The sequence below is a fragment of the Rhinopithecus bieti genome, unplaced genomic scaffold (assembly GCF_001698545.2).
Source record: "Rhinopithecus bieti isolate Rb0 unplaced genomic scaffold, ASM169854v2 scaffold_15796, whole genome shotgun sequence".
NCBI lineage: Eukaryota > Metazoa > Chordata > Mammalia > Primates > Cercopithecidae > Rhinopithecus > Rhinopithecus bieti.
The window spans coordinates 1567648-1585770 of NW_016808858.1; the positions used below are offsets into that span (position 1 = coordinate 1567648).

An 18123-nucleotide genomic window follows, 5' to 3' on the forward strand; every position below is an offset into this window, starting at 1 on the left:
TTTTTTTTGAGACAGAGTCTCGCTCTGTGTCGCCCAGGCTGGAGTGCAGTGGCGGGATCTCAGCTCACTGCAAGCTCCACCTCCCGGGTTCCCGCTATTCGCCTGCCTCAGCCTCCCAAGTAGCTGGGACTATAGGCACCCGCCACCTCGCCCGGCTAGTTTTTCTGTATTTTTAGTAGAGACGGGGTTTCACCATGTTAGCCAGGATGGTCTCGATCTCCTGACCTCGTGATCCGCCCGTCTCGGCCTCCCAAAGTGCTGGGATTACAGGCTTGAGCCACCGCGCCCGGCCACTCGGGGCAAATCTTTAAGAATTATTTAACACTGAGGGACTTAGGTGGGAACTTGTCATTCCCTGCCACTTATCTTCTCTTTCTCCAAGCCAAGCCAATAGCCAACCACAGGGATCAAAACCTAGCAGTTTAAATGGTAGGCAACCTAGAGAGAGTTATTTTCACAGATTACTGCATTAAAAGGAAAGAGTTTCTAAAAATAATTACGTAGAAAGGGTTGAGAAGTTTTCCTAGAGTAAATCTGCATGTATTAAATTCATAGAACATCAAAGTGGTCTCAAGTTAACAACTCCTTTTAAAATATCAATATCTATCCAGTGGTGCCTTGCTTAGTGAATCTTACGGAAGAAGAATCAAGATGCATACACACATAGGCACACATATACACAAAAACAGACAAATACAAAAAAGAATTTTTGTTGAGTTTTAGCAGAATAACTAAGTGTTTTTCTGTTTTCTTACATACTTCATTTTACAGCACTACATATAACAATTGACATCACTATTTAATCAAGACATGTTTCTCAAGCCTATTACACACTTCAGAATGAGTATGTGTGTTAAGCAGAGATAAGTTGTTGCCTACACCAGCAATCGTTTCGTGTATTGCTCAGAATCTAAAGGACTCTAGTTTGCTCACCTAGATTTAGCTAAGTGAAAATACAGAATCTCAGTGAGACATGACGTAATGGAAAGAACTCAAATTAGGATTGACCTTAGCTCTGCCATTCACTAGTCTCGAAGTTACTCAAAGCCTCTATGCCTGAGGTTTCTTGTGTGTGAAATGAAACTAACCATACCTGATTCCAGAATCCCTGTAAGTATTTACCAGTGTGTATGTAAAAAACTAAGCATAGTGCTGGAAATCCCTGTTAATAATATTACTATTATCCTCTGCCCTTATCTGGTGTTGCAGAATAATTCACAGATCAACTTGACAGGTGACATGGCTTTTACTATCATCTTAGAAGAAATCACTCCAGCCAAAAGTCAGACTATGAAAACTAAATAAACTAATATGCGACTGTTACACTTGATTTTTATGCTGGAATTTGTAACTAGGACTGATTTTTCTTACCTTCTGTGATCCTCGGAAGTAAGCCAAGAGTGTTCGGCACATGGGTAAAAGGATAAGGCTGCAGTTGAGGTTAAGAACAGATGCGGAGGCTCTGCTTAGACACAATCCTAGCTGAACAAATAAGGCAAGGTCAGCATACAGTTAAGGACAATAGTAAAGCCCTGACCTGGCTCTACAAGCTACAGGTCTTACCCTATTGCTCTTTTAAGAATCATGCCAAATGCCAACTCCTTCAAGAGGCTTGAATAGTCTTCCCTTTTCCTCTCACTAAAACTCCCTATGAACAACTGTTTTCTTTCTGTTCTGCACTGCCTTAAAACTTAGTACTCCTCGCATTAATGATAGTGTTACAATCACCTGTAAACACTGTTGCCACAGAAACTCTGTTTCTTGTTCTGCCCCTAACCCACTGTTCTGTCTGTTAAGAGTCTTGAGAGTTTCTGTATATACTGCACCTCCACATGCACGTGGTGTTGGACCCTTTGTTCACTGACAACGTCACAGTTTTCAAGCAAGTTTTTCATGCGTGTTCTCTCTCTCTGGAACACTCTCAGTCTCCACACAACCCACCCATTTACACACCACAGCTTCTCTGCAAGCTCTGCTTATCACTAACTCTATTCATCTTTCTGGTCACATAGTAAGCATGACTCTTCTAGAGATCTTTCCTGGCCGGAAACTAGGCAAGAACCCACTGATATATATGCACTCATTGCTTTCTGTACTTCCCTAATTATGTCTCTAATCTTCTTTCTAATCTTTTAAAAAATTGTTATTTTGTTTTTAATTGACAAATAATAATTATATATGTATGGGTACAATATGATGTTTTAATACATGTATATATCATGAAATGATCAAATCAAGCTATTTTACATATACATCCCCCAAAACACATCATTTCTTTGTGATAAATTTATTTATTTATTTATTTATTTATTTATTTTGTTTTATTTTTTTGAGGCAGGGTCTCACTTTTTCTCCCAGGCTGAGCGCAGTGGTGCCATCAGGGCTCACTGCAGCCCTTTCCTCCTAGGTTCAAGTTATCCTCCTGCCTCAGTCTTATGAGTAGTTAGGACTACAGATGCATGCCATGTGGTGAGAATATTTAAAATCCACTCTTAGTTGGGCATGGTGTAATGCACCCGTAGTCCCAGTTACTCTGGAGACTGGGGCAGGAGGATTGCTTGAGCCCAGGAGCTTGAGGCTGCAGTGAGTCATGTTAATGCCACTGGAGTCCAGCCTGGGTGACAGGGCGAAACCCTGTCTTAAAAAATAAAAAAATTAAAATTAAAATACACTGTTAGCTATTTGGAAAAATACAATACAGTATTATTAACTATAGTCACCATGTTGTGCAATCGATTACCAGGCCTATTTCTTCTAACCGAAACTTTGTACACTCTGTCCACTCCCATCCCCACCCTCAGGTAACCACCATTCTACTCTCTACTTCTATGATTTCAACTCTTTTAGATTCAAAATGTAAGTGAGATCATACAGTATTTGTCTTTCTCTGCGTGGCTTATTTCACTTAGCATAACATCCTTTAGATAATCCGTGTTGCTAAAAATAACCAATCTTAAATAAGATGGTGCCTTGAAAAAACTGAGATTCATATATTTGACTATGTCTTGGGAGGAGGATATATCCATTATTTTAAGCACCATTTTCATTTGGTGATAGCTAATTTAAAGCATTATCTTCATATGTTCACACTGAAAGCATTATGTTCATACTACAACAAATGAAGAATATAATGGAATAAAAATGCAGAGATGTTAGCAAAAGCACACCTATTTCTTATTATTAGCCACACATAATTTGGGTCAATTTATGCTTGTTAATACATTAAACCTCTTTCTGCAACCCTAGGAAGTAATTAAAAATATTATCTTTCTTCTTAAAAGAAAAGGAATATTGAGTCATAATGAAGTTAAGAATTTACCCAACATAAGACAATCAGAAAGTTGTGGAGCCAGAATTCAAACCCAGATATTCTGACTCCAGCATTTATACTATTAACCCCTACTTTATCATGCTGCTAAATTGCCTTTAAAAAGAAAATGTCCAGAAGGCACATATTAGGTAATAAACATTTTGTTGAATGACTTGATGAATGAACAAACATTTGAGGTAAGTGGTTTTAGACAACCATCCTAGATAAGACTTCTCTCCTAGTAACCCTCTCCAGCCCCAATAAGGTTATTGTTCTTGTTCTTTTATCATTAAAGGAAACTGAGGTATAAATATTTGAGAAGTATCAGACAAGGTCACAGCCTCATATACATTAAGGATTGCCTACACAGTATTATTAGGATGGGATTCCCAGCATAATTATTCTGTTACTTCCATTTAGTGTGTGACATGTTACCTTGAATTTTTATGTTTTAACCTTTTTCTGTAAGTAAATGTTAAACCCCTCAAGACCAGGGTAAGTATTTCTAAAATGTTTTAATATTACCCTACATTTTTATTTCAATTATCTGTTTATCAATTGCTTTTGAATATATTTTAATGTAATCATCAGATCTACCCTGACAAGCTGAGTAGATGTTATTATTGCCACGTCAGAGATGAAGAGCTGTTACAAAATAACAATAATTAGGTGCACAACAAGAAATCCTGATTCAATGACTTTGGGCAGTGCCTGAACATGGACATTTTTGAAAGCTTTCCAGATGATTCTAATATGCCACCTGGGTTGAACACCACTACCTAAGGCTATTTAGCCAACTGTACTCTTTACAAGTTATGAAACAATGGCAACCATTAAATTATAGCAAGTAAATGTAATTGCATATTTCCAAACTTACTGGCCAAATGTAGCTTTAAAATACCATTTTATATTAAAATACAAAAGTAAATAGCCTAGGCATAAATAAAAAACAAAGCAAGAACAATAAAAATCTCATCTATAGAAAGCTGACACAGTAAGGTACAACAAACAGGTTTACCATCTCTTTATCATCCAATATAGAACAGTCGCTAGGCTAAGTGTTTTAATGAATCAATGAAAATATTTTCAAAACCTTGTGAAGTAAGAACTATTATACTCATTTTTTTACAGATGACTTGTATAAGGATCTTAGAAGCTGTATACCTTGTCCAAAGTCAAACTAGTTGAAAAGGAATTCTGTACGCTGGACTCTATGACTCTTTTCATCTCAGGATTAAAACTAAGGCAAAAAATGTACTGAAGGATATGGAAGGATAAATACTAAATTGAGAGACATGAGAAAAGCCTACTCCAATGGCTCCTATAGGCCATATACATTATCCTTAGTTGCCAGTAAAGTATGTTAGTTAAACAGAGGTCTTGGGTTTCATCTTCTATCAAGCATGACTACATTATTTATTACTTAGTCACGAGTTACCCCTATAGTCCTAGCCAGCACCATTTCCTCTTTAGTTGATAATATGAATTTATGTGTTTGTGTCTTATAAGACCTCAAACTTCTCTGACTTTCTATGCATTACCTTAATTCTTATATATTATCATAAGGACATTCCATGGAGAAGCAGAAACCCCAAAGGTACCTCATTTCTCCTTATTACTGCCTCTCAACTCTAGGATCTGGCTTACTCCTCCTTTCTACTCTTTTCCTGCACCCAGGCAGTAAGTTTTTCAAAGGCAGCATCATTATTTATTTTTACAGCTATATATCCTCAGACCTAATAAAATGGTAGTATTCAGTAAATGTTTGTTGAATTGAGTTGAATCTTTAAACACAGATACCATGCTCTGATAGGCATTTTATTTGGTTACAAGTCTCAAGTTAGTTCAAATATTTACAATCTTGGTGGCTATTTTATTCACAAAGCTTGTATGTCCACCAATAACTTTAAATTGCTCAGCTTGCAGTATCATGGAAAATATTATGAAGTGATCACTGAAAATTCCCCACTGTTACCAAGAAGATGAAGTCATATATATATATGTGTGTGTGTGTATACATATATATATACACACACACACTCACACATATATACATATACACACACACATACACACACACACACACACACACACACACATATATATATATATCAAAAAGCAGGCACCTCAAGAAAATTCCTAGTTACATTATTCTTACTCCCAGCATCTGTAGGCAACTCTATCCATCAAATTGGGCAATCAATAAATCCTGAGTGAATACACGTATGGGAGCTGAAAAAAAAAGAAATTGAACTCATGGAGACAGAGAATAGTCTGAGAAGAATAGTGGGAAGCGGGGAGATGAAGAGGCAATGGTTAATGGGTACATGAACTCAGTACCCATTAAAAGGAATAATATCTATTGTTTGACAGTACAATAGGGCAACTACGGTTAACAATAATTTACTGTATATTCCAAAATAACTAAAAGAGTGGAATTACAATTTTCCCAACATAAAGAAATGATCAATGGTTGAGGTGGTAGATAGCCCAACTACTCTTACTACACATTGCATGTTTGTATCAAAATATCATGTGTACTTTATACATATATGCAATTACTATAATAATTAAAAATTAAAATTGTGTAAGAAGGTAAATCTAAGCAAGCTTCAAAAAGAAGTCTTGTGTGAATAAATGAATGGATGAATAGAAATAAATAATAAGTAAATTTAGAATACATATATTTTGACAAATATAAATGCACAAATATTTTTATTAATAGATTTTGAAAAGACTAAAGACTTGGTCTGAAAGAAAGTAGGATGAGACCCAAGATGGCTGACTAGATACAACCAGGAGGAACATCTCACACTGAGAGACAGGGACATGGGGAAGACTAGCAAACTCTGAGCAGATCTTCAGCAGGAAAGCATTGAGAGTGGGTGAAGTGAGGACACAGACAATGGGCTGAACTTGAGGAGGAAGCTGGGAGCCCTGTAGGGGGCTGTTGAGCACTGGGTCTCGTTCCTGGACCCCAGCAACTCCTGGGTAAGGAGTGAGTTAAACAGGTGAGGAGTGTTGTGTCCTCACCAGGAACCTCCAAAAGTCCCAGCAGCAAGAGAGCCCATGACTCCTACAGACACTTGAGCTGACAGAGAGAGTTGGTAGAGAGGTGGAAGAAACAGGATTCCAGCCTATGTAGAGCCTAGAGGGTTTGGCACAGGAACAGTTGCAGTGGAGCATGGCCAGGGTGCCCATCCCCCAAGACTCTCCATGTCCTTCTAAGTGATGTCAGCCTTTGAGAGACTGTCAGACCTAAGGAGAGTATGGTGGTGTTGCAAATGGGATGGGACCAGTCCAAACTGCACATCCCCTGTCTTCTGGTCTCTCCTGGGTACAGCCTGATTGTATGTTCCTGCTTGAAGCATAGCCTCCAATGCCCAACCAAGTTGCTTCCCAGGGGTTATCATCATAGCTCCTTCACTGGAAGACTGTGCCTGTTTGTTGAATAACTCCAGTAGACCAGTCCCTGACAATGCACACTAGCCAACCTGAAGCCTTGCCCCACTACAGTCTCCCTCTCCCCATGTGGGCAGACCTCACCTCCCTTACCCAGCCAGTACATGTGTGTGAATGCATCCCACTGTGCCACCACAGATGATACAGAGCTCACTATCTAACCCCTTGCTGACGCAGGAGTGCCCTGTTACACTACCACCAACAGCACAAATGCATACATGGACGCTGGCAACTCTGCCTCCGCCACCGCCCTGCACCATCCACACTGCCACTGCCATAGGCATGAGCATACACAGGACCACTTCAGGCTCACTCCCACCAGTGCACCAACCAAGCCTACAGGAGTGAACCCTGCCAGCACCAGCTTTGTAGAGTTGTGGCCAGTAGACTGGGACACCTGAGCCCTCCAGTGAATCAGATTCCTAACCTCAAAGGGCCAGAGACCGAAGCTGGGGGCCTAGTACAGCCGCCCAGAGTTAACCATGCAGCCCAGGAGTGCTGAGCTGATCCTTGGCCCCCTAAAACCTTCCAGAAATAAAGTCAGTCTACTGAACCTACCTTAAACCACAACCAAACTTCCAAAGGCATCAAAGAAAACAAAATTGTAAAAATCTCCACCCAAAGAACAGTAACTTCAAAGACTAAAGGAACATCAGTCCACATAGATGAGAAGGAATCTGGCAACTCAAAAATCTAGAGTGTCTTCTTACTTCCAAATGACCACATTAGGTCCCAAGCGATAGTTCTTAACTAGGCTGAAATGGCTAAAATGACAGAAATATAATTCAGAATATATAGAGAAGCAAACATCATAGAGATTCAGGAGAAAATTGAAACCAAATCAAAGGAAACTAAGAAATACAGTAAAATGATGCAAGAACTGAAAGATGAAATGACCATTTTAAGTAAGAACCAAACTGATCTGATAGAGCTAAAAAACTCACTACTAGAATTTCATAATCCAATCACAAGTATTAACAGCAGAATACACCAAGCTGTGGAAAGAATGTTAGAGCTTGAAGGCCAGTTCTCCAAATTAACTCAGACAAAAATAAAGAAAAAAGAATGAATGAAACCTCCAGGAAATATAGGATTAAGTAAAAGGGCCAAATTACTAATTGGCATCCCTGAGAGAGAGTAAGCAAATTGGAAAACATGTCTGAGGATATAATTCATGAAAATTTCCCCAACTCTGCTAGACAGGCTATCACTCAAATTCAGAAAATGCAGAGAACCCCTGTGAGATCCTATACAAGATGACCATCCCCAAAACACAGTCATCAGGTTCTCCAAGATCAAAATGAAAGAAAAACTGTTAAAGGCAGCTAGAGAGAAGGCACAAGTCAAACTACAAAGGGAATACTTTCAGGCTAAAGTGGACCTTTGAACAGAAACCCTACAAGACAGTCAAAATTGGGGGACTATATTCAGTATTCTTAAGGAAAAAAATCGCAACCAAGAATTTCATATCCAGCCAAACTAAACTTCATAAACAAAGGAGAAATAAGATACTTTTCAGGCAAGCAATAGCTAAGGAAATTCCTAACAACAAGACTTGCCTTATAAGAGATCCTGAAGGGAGTGCTAAATATAAAGACAAAAGACCATTACCAGCCACAACAAAACAAACTTAAGTACGTAGACCATTGATACTATAAAGCAACTACACAATAAAGTCTGCATAATAACCAGCTAACAACATGATGATAGGAATAAATTCACATATATCAGTAATAACCTTGAATGTAAACAGGCTAAATGCCTTAATTAAAAGACAGAGTGGCAAGCTGGAAAAAGACACAAAAGCCAACTGAATGCTGTCTTCAACAGACCCATCTGACATGCAATGACATTCATAGGTTCAAAGTAAAAGGATGGAAAAAAATCTACCAAGTAAACACAAAACAGAAAAAAGCAAGGGTTGCTACTCTAGTTTCCGACAAAACATACTTTAAACCAACAATGAACAAAAATGACGAAGAAGGGCATTACATAATGGTAAAGGGTTCAATTTAATAAGAAGATCTAATTATTCTAAGTAGGTATGAACTCAACACAGGAGCACCCAGATTCATTAAAAAAGTTCTTAGAGCCCTATGAAGAGACTTAGATAACCACACAAAAATAACAGAAGACTGCAAAACCCCGCTAATATTATTAGGCATATCCTTGAGTCAGAAAACTAACAAAGATATTCAAGACATGATCTTGACACTTGACCAAATGGACCTAACAGATATCTACAGGACAATCTACCCCCAAACAAGTGAATATACAATCTTCTTATCTGCACATTGCATATACTCTAAAATTGACCACATGCTCAGCCATAAAACAATTTTCAGCAAAATTTAAAAACCTAAAATCATACCAACCACACTCTGGGACCACAATGCAATAGAAATACAACTCAACACTAAGAAGATTGCTTGAAACCATGCAATTACATGAAAATTAAATAACCGGCTCCTGGATGACTTTTGGGTAAACAATGAAATTAAGGTAAAAATCAAGAAATTCTTTGAAACTAAGAAGAACAAAGATGCAACATACCAGAATCTCTGAGACACAGCTAAAGGAGTGTTGAGGGGGAAGTTTACAGCACTAAGCACCCACATCAAAAAGAAAGACTTCAAATTAACTACCTAACACCACAGCTAGGGGAACAAAAAATAACCAAAATCAGAGCTGAACTGAATGAAATTGAAGGAGGAAAAATCATACAAAAGTTCAGCAAATGGTAAAATTGGTTTTTTGAAAGAATAAATAAGACTGATAGACTGCTAGCTAGACTAATATAGAAAAAGAGAGATGATCCAAATAAACACAATCAGAAATGACAAAGGAAACATTATTACAGGCTTCAGAGAAGTACAAAAAACACTCAGAGACAATTATGAGCATCTTTATGCAAACAAACTATGAAACCTAAAAGAAATGAAGAAATTTCTGGAAACATAAACCCTCCAAAATTGAACCAGGAAGAAATCTATACCCTGAACAGACCAAATAATAAGTTCCAAAATTGAATCAATAATAAAAATCCTACCAGTCAGAGAAAACCCAGGACCAGATAGATTCATAGCCAAATTCTACCAGATGTATAAAGAAGAGATAGTATCATTCCTACTGAAATTATTCCAAAAACATGAGGAGACTTTCCTCTGACTCATTCTGGTACCAAAACCAGGATCATTCTGGTACCAAAACCTGGCAGAGATACTACGAAAAAAGAAAACTTCAGGCCAATATCCTTGATGAAAATAGAAGCAAAAATCCCCCCAAAATATTAATAAATCAAGTCCAGCAGCAATCAAAAAGTTAATTCACCACAATCAAGTAGGCTTTATACCTGAGACAAAGGTTGCTTCAACATACACAAATCAATAAATGGTATATACCACATAAACTTAAATATTAAAAAACCATGATCATCTCAATAGACGCAGAGAAGACTTTGAGTAAAATTCAACATTGCTTCATGTTAAAAACCCTCAACAAACTAGGCATTGAAGTAACATAACTCAAAATAATAAGAGCCATCTATGACAAACCCACAGGGTTTGAAAAGGGAAAAGCTGTAAGTATTCCCCTTGAGAACGGAAACAAGACAAGGATGCCCTCTCTCCTCTCACCAGTCCTATTGAACGTAATACAGGAAGCCCTAGACAGAGCAGACAACTAAGAGAAAAATATAAAGACATCCAAATAAGAAGAGAGGAATTCAAATGATCTCGGTTTGCAGAGGATATGATTCTAGGCCTAGAAAATCCAATAATCTCTGCCCAAAGCTCCTAGATCTTATAAACAACTTCAGCAAAGTTTAAAGATAAAAATATTAAGGTATAAAAATTAGTAGCATTTCTATACACCAACAATGTTCAAGCTGAGGGCCAAATCAAGATCATAATCCCATTCACAATATCCACAAAAATAATAAAATACCTAGAAATACAAATAACCAGGTAAGTAAAAGACATCTGCAAGAGAATTATAAAACACTGCTGAATGAAATCAGAAATAACACAAACAAATGAAAAAAAAATTCCATGTTCATAAATGGGAAGAATCATTATAGTTAAAATGGCCATACTGGCCGAGGCAATTTACAGATTCAATACCATTCCTATCAAACTACCAATGCCAGTCATCACAGAATTAGAAAAAAAACTATTTTAAATTCATATGGAACCAAAAAAGAGCCCAAATAGCCAAAGCAATACCAAGAAAAAGAACAAAGCCGGAGGCCTCACATTACCTGCCTTCAAATTATACTACAAGACTACAGTAACCAAAGAAGCATAGTGCTTGTACACATACACACAGTCTAATGGAACAGAATAGAGTGCCCAGAAATAAAGCTGCATACCTACAACCATCTGATCTTTGACAAAATCAACAAAGGCAATCAATAGGAAATAATGTTGCTAGGATAACTGCAACTATATCCTCCTAGCAACAATATACATGGTGCTAGGATAACTGGCTACCCATTTGCAAAATATTTAATCTGGACCCCTTTCTTAAAGCAATATAAAATCAACTCAAGATGAATGAAAGACTTAAATGTAAAGCAATATAAAATTAACTCGAGATGAATGAAAGACTTAAATGTAAAACCTAAAACTATAAAAGCCTGGAGGATAACCTAGGAAAATACCATTCAGGACATAGACCTTGGCAAAGATTTCTGATGAAGACAACAAAAGCAATTACAACAAAACCAAAATGGACAAATAAGATCTAATTAAACTAAGCAGCTTCTGCACAACAAAAGAAACTATAAACAGACAACCTACAGAATGGATGAAAATATTTGAAATCCATGCATATGACAAAGACCTAGTACACAGATTCTGTAAGAAACTTAAACAAATTAACAAGGAAAAAAACCAAACAATCTCATTAAAAAGTGTGCTAAGAACATAAAAAGACACTTTTCCAAACAAGACATACATGTGGCCAACAAGCATATGGAAACAATATTCAACATCACTAATTACTAGAGAAATGTAAATCAAAACCACAATGAGATACCATCTCACACCAGTCAGAATGGCTATAATTAAAAAGTCAAAAAATAACAAATTCTGGGAAGGTTGCAGAGAAAAGGGAACACTTACATGCTGTTCATGGGAATGTGAATTAGATCAGCCCCTGTGGAAAATAGTTTTGCAATTTTTCAACAAACTTAAAACCAAACTTTTATTTGATTCAGCAATCCTATGATTGAATATATACCCAAAGGGATATAAATCATTCTACCATAAAGACGCATGCACACATACATTCATCACAGCACTATTCACAAGAGCAGACATGGAATCAACCTAAATGCTCATTAATGACAGACTGGATAAAGAAAATATGGTATATATATACCATGGAATACTATACAGCCATAAAAAGAAACAAGATCATGTCCTTTGCAAGAAATATGAATGGGGCTGGAGGTGATTATCCTAAAACAGAAAACCAAATACCGAGCACATGTTCTCACTTACAAATGGAGAGCTAAACATTGAGTAGACAGGAACGTAAAGAATGGAACAACAGACATGGGTCTACTTGAGGGTGGAGGGTGGGAGAAGCGAGACATTCAATAAACTATGTCGTACTATGCTTATTACTTGGGTGAAAAAAATAATCTGTACACTAAATCCCCATGAAACACAATTTATCCCTATAGTAAACCTGCACATGCACCACTGATCCTAAAATAAAAGTTTAAAAAAATATGAGAAGAAAATATTTAAATCCAATATTAACATTATGGAGCAGAAGAAAGTGAAATGAGGGATACAAAACCTCATTACAGAGCATCTTATAAGTCACAGATCTTAAAGTAAAATTGACCAGTAAAATCCCACTATTAGCTCTTTCAAGTTATGAAAAAGTTATTTGAATTTTCTAATGTTTGCATTGCTCATCTGCCAAGAGAGAACATAATACTACTATGTGAGGAAATTCAGTCACAAACTACTTGCAACATGCCTCTAAAACGTTTTCTATTCAATAAATGCAATCCTTAGTAAACTTTTGTTTTATTCTGCTCCTTTTGGGAAGAAAGAATTTTAAAAAAAGAAGAAAGGGAGCAAGGGAGGGTAAGGATGAAAGAAAACTAGCTAACTGCATTAATATATAACAGCAACGAATATTTTAAAAAAACATTTTAAAGATTTTATTTTATAAAAGTAATAAAAAATGTAAACTGTGTAGTAAAAAATTTAACAAAAGAAAAAAAAAACCACAAGACACGTGTAAAAACAAGAAACTAAAGGAATGTAAGAGAAGGGCTAAGTAGATAACTAATACGCCATGTTTCATGTAGGGAGATTTAATATTGTAAAGATGCCAATCTCTCAAAATTGATTTACAAACTCAATGTAACTCCAATCGAACTTCAACAGGTTTTCTTCATAAAACTTGGCAAGCTGACTTTAAAATGTATGCAGAAATGCAAAACAGCAGAAACAAAGTGAAACACTAAAAGAAAAGGAGACACAATTTGGCCTTCACATAATAGAACTTACTATAAAGTTACAGTAATTCAGAACGTGTTTCTTGCGTGTAGATAGATAAACTGACCAATGGAACAAAGACCGGTAAACAACTATATATGTATCAACTATGATATGTGACAGAGGGGGCATGTCAGATTAATGGGAAAAGAGTCTATTCGATGAAGGAAAAAATGGGTTATCATATACAAACAAAATCACACAACATCCTTGTTTCAAACCACCCCAAAACATTAGTTCCTGAATAGTTAAGAACTTAAATATCAAAATCAAAATTCAAAACTTTTAATAGAACATAATATATTAATCTTTTGGACATTAGCATAGGCATTGGATTTCTCAAGACATAAAAAGTTGGAACTCAATCAAAACAAGTAATACATTAAATATACAGGCAAAATAAAACTATTTTTTCAATGTCAAAAAATGAGAAACTCAAAATTCACAATAGTGGTAATCTCTTGCAGGAAGAGAGAAGAAAAATATAGACATATGATGAGATAACCAAATATATAGATGTAAATTATGCATAATGTTCTAATTCTAGTTGTATGTACAGATATTCATTATATCATAAGTCATTTGTATAAAATAAATAAAGGAGGATCATACCTAAATTAACAAATTGGGATAGGAACTGAGGAATATTAGTAATCAGATTCTGTCCATCTAATATAAACAAATAAAAATAATTATGTATGTGAACTGTTTAATGCCTACCATATAGCAATAATTCCTATTAATAATAACAGGAACACTATTCTCTGGATTACCACTGAAGTCTACATCCCAGATCAGCTGTGCTTCATACAAGCTAATTACAATCACATGACACAATGTAATTTTCAAAGAATCAGTCCCCTTTGGTATTGATGCAATATTTTTTTGGCAACAAATTTGAATCATATTCTTGCTAGCTTGTTATCTGTTGTTGTCTGGTACTATCCACACTTTTTAGATGAACAGTGTACAAAAATATAACAAGAGATGGGGTCATATCTGTATATATTTCCTGAAGTAAGCCACAAAACAACTCTATTTTAATGACACTGACTAAGAATATGTGTAAGACAGGTGCTTTTCTTATCTTGAATTTGTTCATGCACTTGATATTTCCAACTTAACTGTTGGCAAAATGTCAACTTTGTGTTTATTGTCAGCATATGAAATACAGTTCCTGAAAGGGAGACAGGATAACAAATAGTGTTTTCAGGAAAGCAGTAATTTTCATTGACTGATATAAAAAGTAATTAATATGTCCAGTTGGGCTATTTCTACATCTTAAGTTGGAACACATTAGGGATACAGTTTAATGGATATACCAGTAAGTGGACAAATAGACATAATACTCTCTGGACTATCTAAAAAAGGTTAAACATAATTTTCTATCTCAATCAGTAAAATAATTATCATTTGAGAGTGACAGGTTTTTCTTGTTTATATAGGGTTCCAGAGAAATAGAATAATTATCTCTTTTGATCTGGCATTTACATATGATAAGAACATTTTAATTCAAAGGATTGTATATGACAATTGTTTTTGTAGTTTTAATGTAGCTAAACAATAGTTAATTTAAAATATTTCAGAAAAAAACTACCACAAAAGTTCAGGAATTAAGAGATACAAATAAATCATCCATATTTCCTTTGAGATTCAATGCTTTAAAGAAAATCTGTATACATCTTCATTGTCTAACTATGTATTGCATGTCTGAAAGTGTTTTATTATTGTGTTTATATTAAATTCCACAGTAATTTAATTCAAAGTGGCTTTAAGTATCCCCTTGGGATAAATAGAGTTTATTTTAGCATCAACTTCTTTATGATTCTGCAAAATCCAACTGGAAATTTACCAACAACCCACTTTCTCATACATGTTTGCTCCCGAATATAGTTAGTTTTTTAAACTAAGAAGTAAACTTCTTTTTAATAGGTTTTCACAGTACAAAACGTTCTCATTCAGAAGCAGTGGAGTGAGGAAAATGGAGATGGACCCATTTTAAAGTGGCAAGATTATAAGAAAACATTTTATCTAGTTACTACATGGGCAATATTTTATTAAACAGATTATTTTGTTTGATCATTATTAATCCATAAGCTTCCTAAGCATCAGTTATCTCATGTGTTTATTTTTTTAAAAAATGACTGTTCTAAGTTATGTGTCCAGTCCATTCTATGTGAATGATTTGTTTTACCCTTCCCAGCTACTCCAGAGTTTTTAAATTTAATCAGGTTAGTTGTCACTAGATGGAAGTGTTATTTTCAAATTTGAAGTCTCACCTGTCAAGGTGTCTAAGATACATAATTAACTCTGGATTACATATGTAATTTTTAAAACTACAAATAGATTTTAAATGAGGACATATAAATAAAACATAGTTTAGTTTTTGTTATGAACTAAATGCTGTTTCTCTCCAAAATTCATTTGTTGAAGCCTTAGTTGCCAATGTGATGCTATTTGGAGTTATGGCCTTTGATACAAAATTAGATGTAGATGAAGTTATGAGAATGGAGTCCCCATTATAGGATTAATGTCTTTATTTTTTTTTAAATTTTTATTATACTTTAAGTTCTGAGCTACAAGTGCAGACCGTGTAGGTTTGTTACATAGGTATACACATGCCATGGTGGTTTGCTGCACCCATCAGTCCATCAACTACATTAGGTATTTCTCCTAATGCTATCCTTCCCCTAGCCCCCCACTCCTCGACAATCCCCAGTTTGTGATTGTTCCCCTCCCTGCGTCCATGTGTTCTCATTGTTCAACTCCCACCTATGAGTGAGAACGTACAGTGTTTGGTTTTCTGTTCATGTGCCACATTTTCTTAATCCAGTCTCTCACTGATGGGCATTTGGGTTGGTTCCAAGTCTTTGCTATTGTGAACAGTGGCGCAATAAACATACATGTGCATGTGTCTTCAGAGTAGAATGATTTATAATCCTTTGGGTATATGCCCAGTAATGTGATTGCTGGGTCAAATGGTGTTTCTATTCTAGATCCTTGAGGAATCGCCACACTGTCTTCCACAATGGTTGAACTAAATTACACTCTCACTAACAGTCTAAAAGCATTCTATTTCTCCACATCTTCTCCAGCGTCTGTTGTTTCCTGACATTTTAATGATCGCCATTCTAACTGGTGTGAGATTATATCTCATTGTGGTTTTGATTTGCATTTCTCTGATGACCAGTGATGATGAGCATTTTTTCCTGTATCTGTTGGCTGCATAAAAGTCTTCTTTTGAGAAGTGCCTGTTCATATCCTTTGCTCACTTTTTGATGGAGTTGTTTTTTTCTTGTAAATTTGTTTAAGTTCTTTGTAGATTCTGGATATTAGCCCTTTGTCAGATGGATAGACTGCAAAAATTTTCTCCCATTCTTTAGGTCGCCTGTTCACTCTGATGGGATTCAATTAAACTAAAGAGCTTCTGCACAGCAAAAGGATTAATGCCCTTGTAAGAAGAGGAGGACACCAGAGTACCCTCTCTCCTTCTCTCACCAGATTAGGATACAGCAAAAAGGCAGCCATCTGTAAACAAGGAAGAGGGCCCTCATCAAACCCTGAATCTACTGACACTGTAGATTCAGTGTTGCACTTCCCAAGCAACAGAAAAATGTTTGTTGTTTAAGCTGCCTAGTCTATGATATTTAGTTATACCAGGGTGAACCAAGACAATCCTATAGAAAAATATTTTTAAATGCCATTTAAAGTAAGTTATTGAGCAGCATATCTAGGTATACCAAGTACATTTTTTTAAAATCTCAAATAGTTTCTTATCTTAAATATTCTACTTAATAAATTTTAATCTTGAAATAGTTCATTGAGAAGGATACAATGTCCTTACCTATAAAACAAACATAACATAATAATCCTACCTGTTAGGGCTTTTGTGAAAAGTGAAAACAGTCTAAAAAGTGCAGACAGTATATAGAGTTAACTCATTGCCATACGGTCACTGGATCACATCCTTTCACTAAACACTTTTTTCTGTATTTTAAAGTAAGTGCTATCTGTTCCACTCACATTATTAATTGAACACATATTTATTGTGATCGGCACATAATTTGGGACACTATGAGTTCAACAGTGAACTAAAAACATAAAATTCCCTTTCCCTTAGGCTGCTTATGTTTTAGTAGAGGAAACACATTAATCAAATAACTTGATAAGCAAATACAATTTGTAACAGTGATAAATGAGAAACAGAGTATGAATACATGTAACAGGAAATCAGATCTAAATGGAAAGATCAGCAAGCCTTCCTTGATTAATGGAAAGTAAAAAGGAAACTGAGATCTGAAGAATAAAACCAGAAGTCAGCTAGAAATAAGGACATCCATGCAGGGAAAAAGCAGCATGAGAAGTGATGTGTAGCAAATGAAAACATGGTGTATATATAATACATAAATAGTAGGCCAATATGTTTGGTTTGGAAATGAAGGGTGAAGGAACATAAAGCTGAAGAAGCTGGTCAGGGCAGAACATGCTAGACTTTGCAGGTTACATTAAGAATGTGTCTTTATCGGCCGGGCGCGGTGGCTCACGCCTGTAATCCCAGCACTTTGGGAGGCCAAGGTGGGAGGATCACGAGGTCAGGAGATCGGAGATCGAGACCATCCTGGCTAACACGGTGAAACCCCGTCTCTACTAAAAAAATACAAAAAAATTTAGCAAGGCCTAGTGGAGGGCGCCTGTAGTCCCAGTTACTCGGGAGGCTGAGGCAGGAGAATGGCGTGAAACCGGTAGGTGGAGCTTTCAGCGAGCCAAGATCGCGCCACTGCACTCCAGCCTGGGCGACAGAGCAAAACTCGTCTAAAAAAAAAAGAAAAA

The 18123-nt window shown here is 36.1% G+C and overlaps 1 protein-coding gene across 4 annotated transcripts in view; it reads right to left on the reverse strand.

The window, feature by feature from the left end:
- The window catches only part of NOX4 (NADPH oxidase 4), a 177389-nt gene that overhangs the window by 132166 nt on the left and 27100 nt on the right, over nt 1–18123 (reverse strand). For 2 of the 4 annotated variants that reach the window (XM_017887658.1, XM_017887657.1), the window contains one exon: nt 1372–1482. In XM_017887658.1, coding sequence (XP_017743147.1) covers nt 1372–1482 — 111 coding nt within the window. Of the gene's footprint in view, nt 1–1371; nt 1483–5436; nt 5473–18123 lie in introns of those variants that run through there. The other 2 variants (XM_017887660.1, XM_017887659.1) reach the window with 2 other exon arrangements.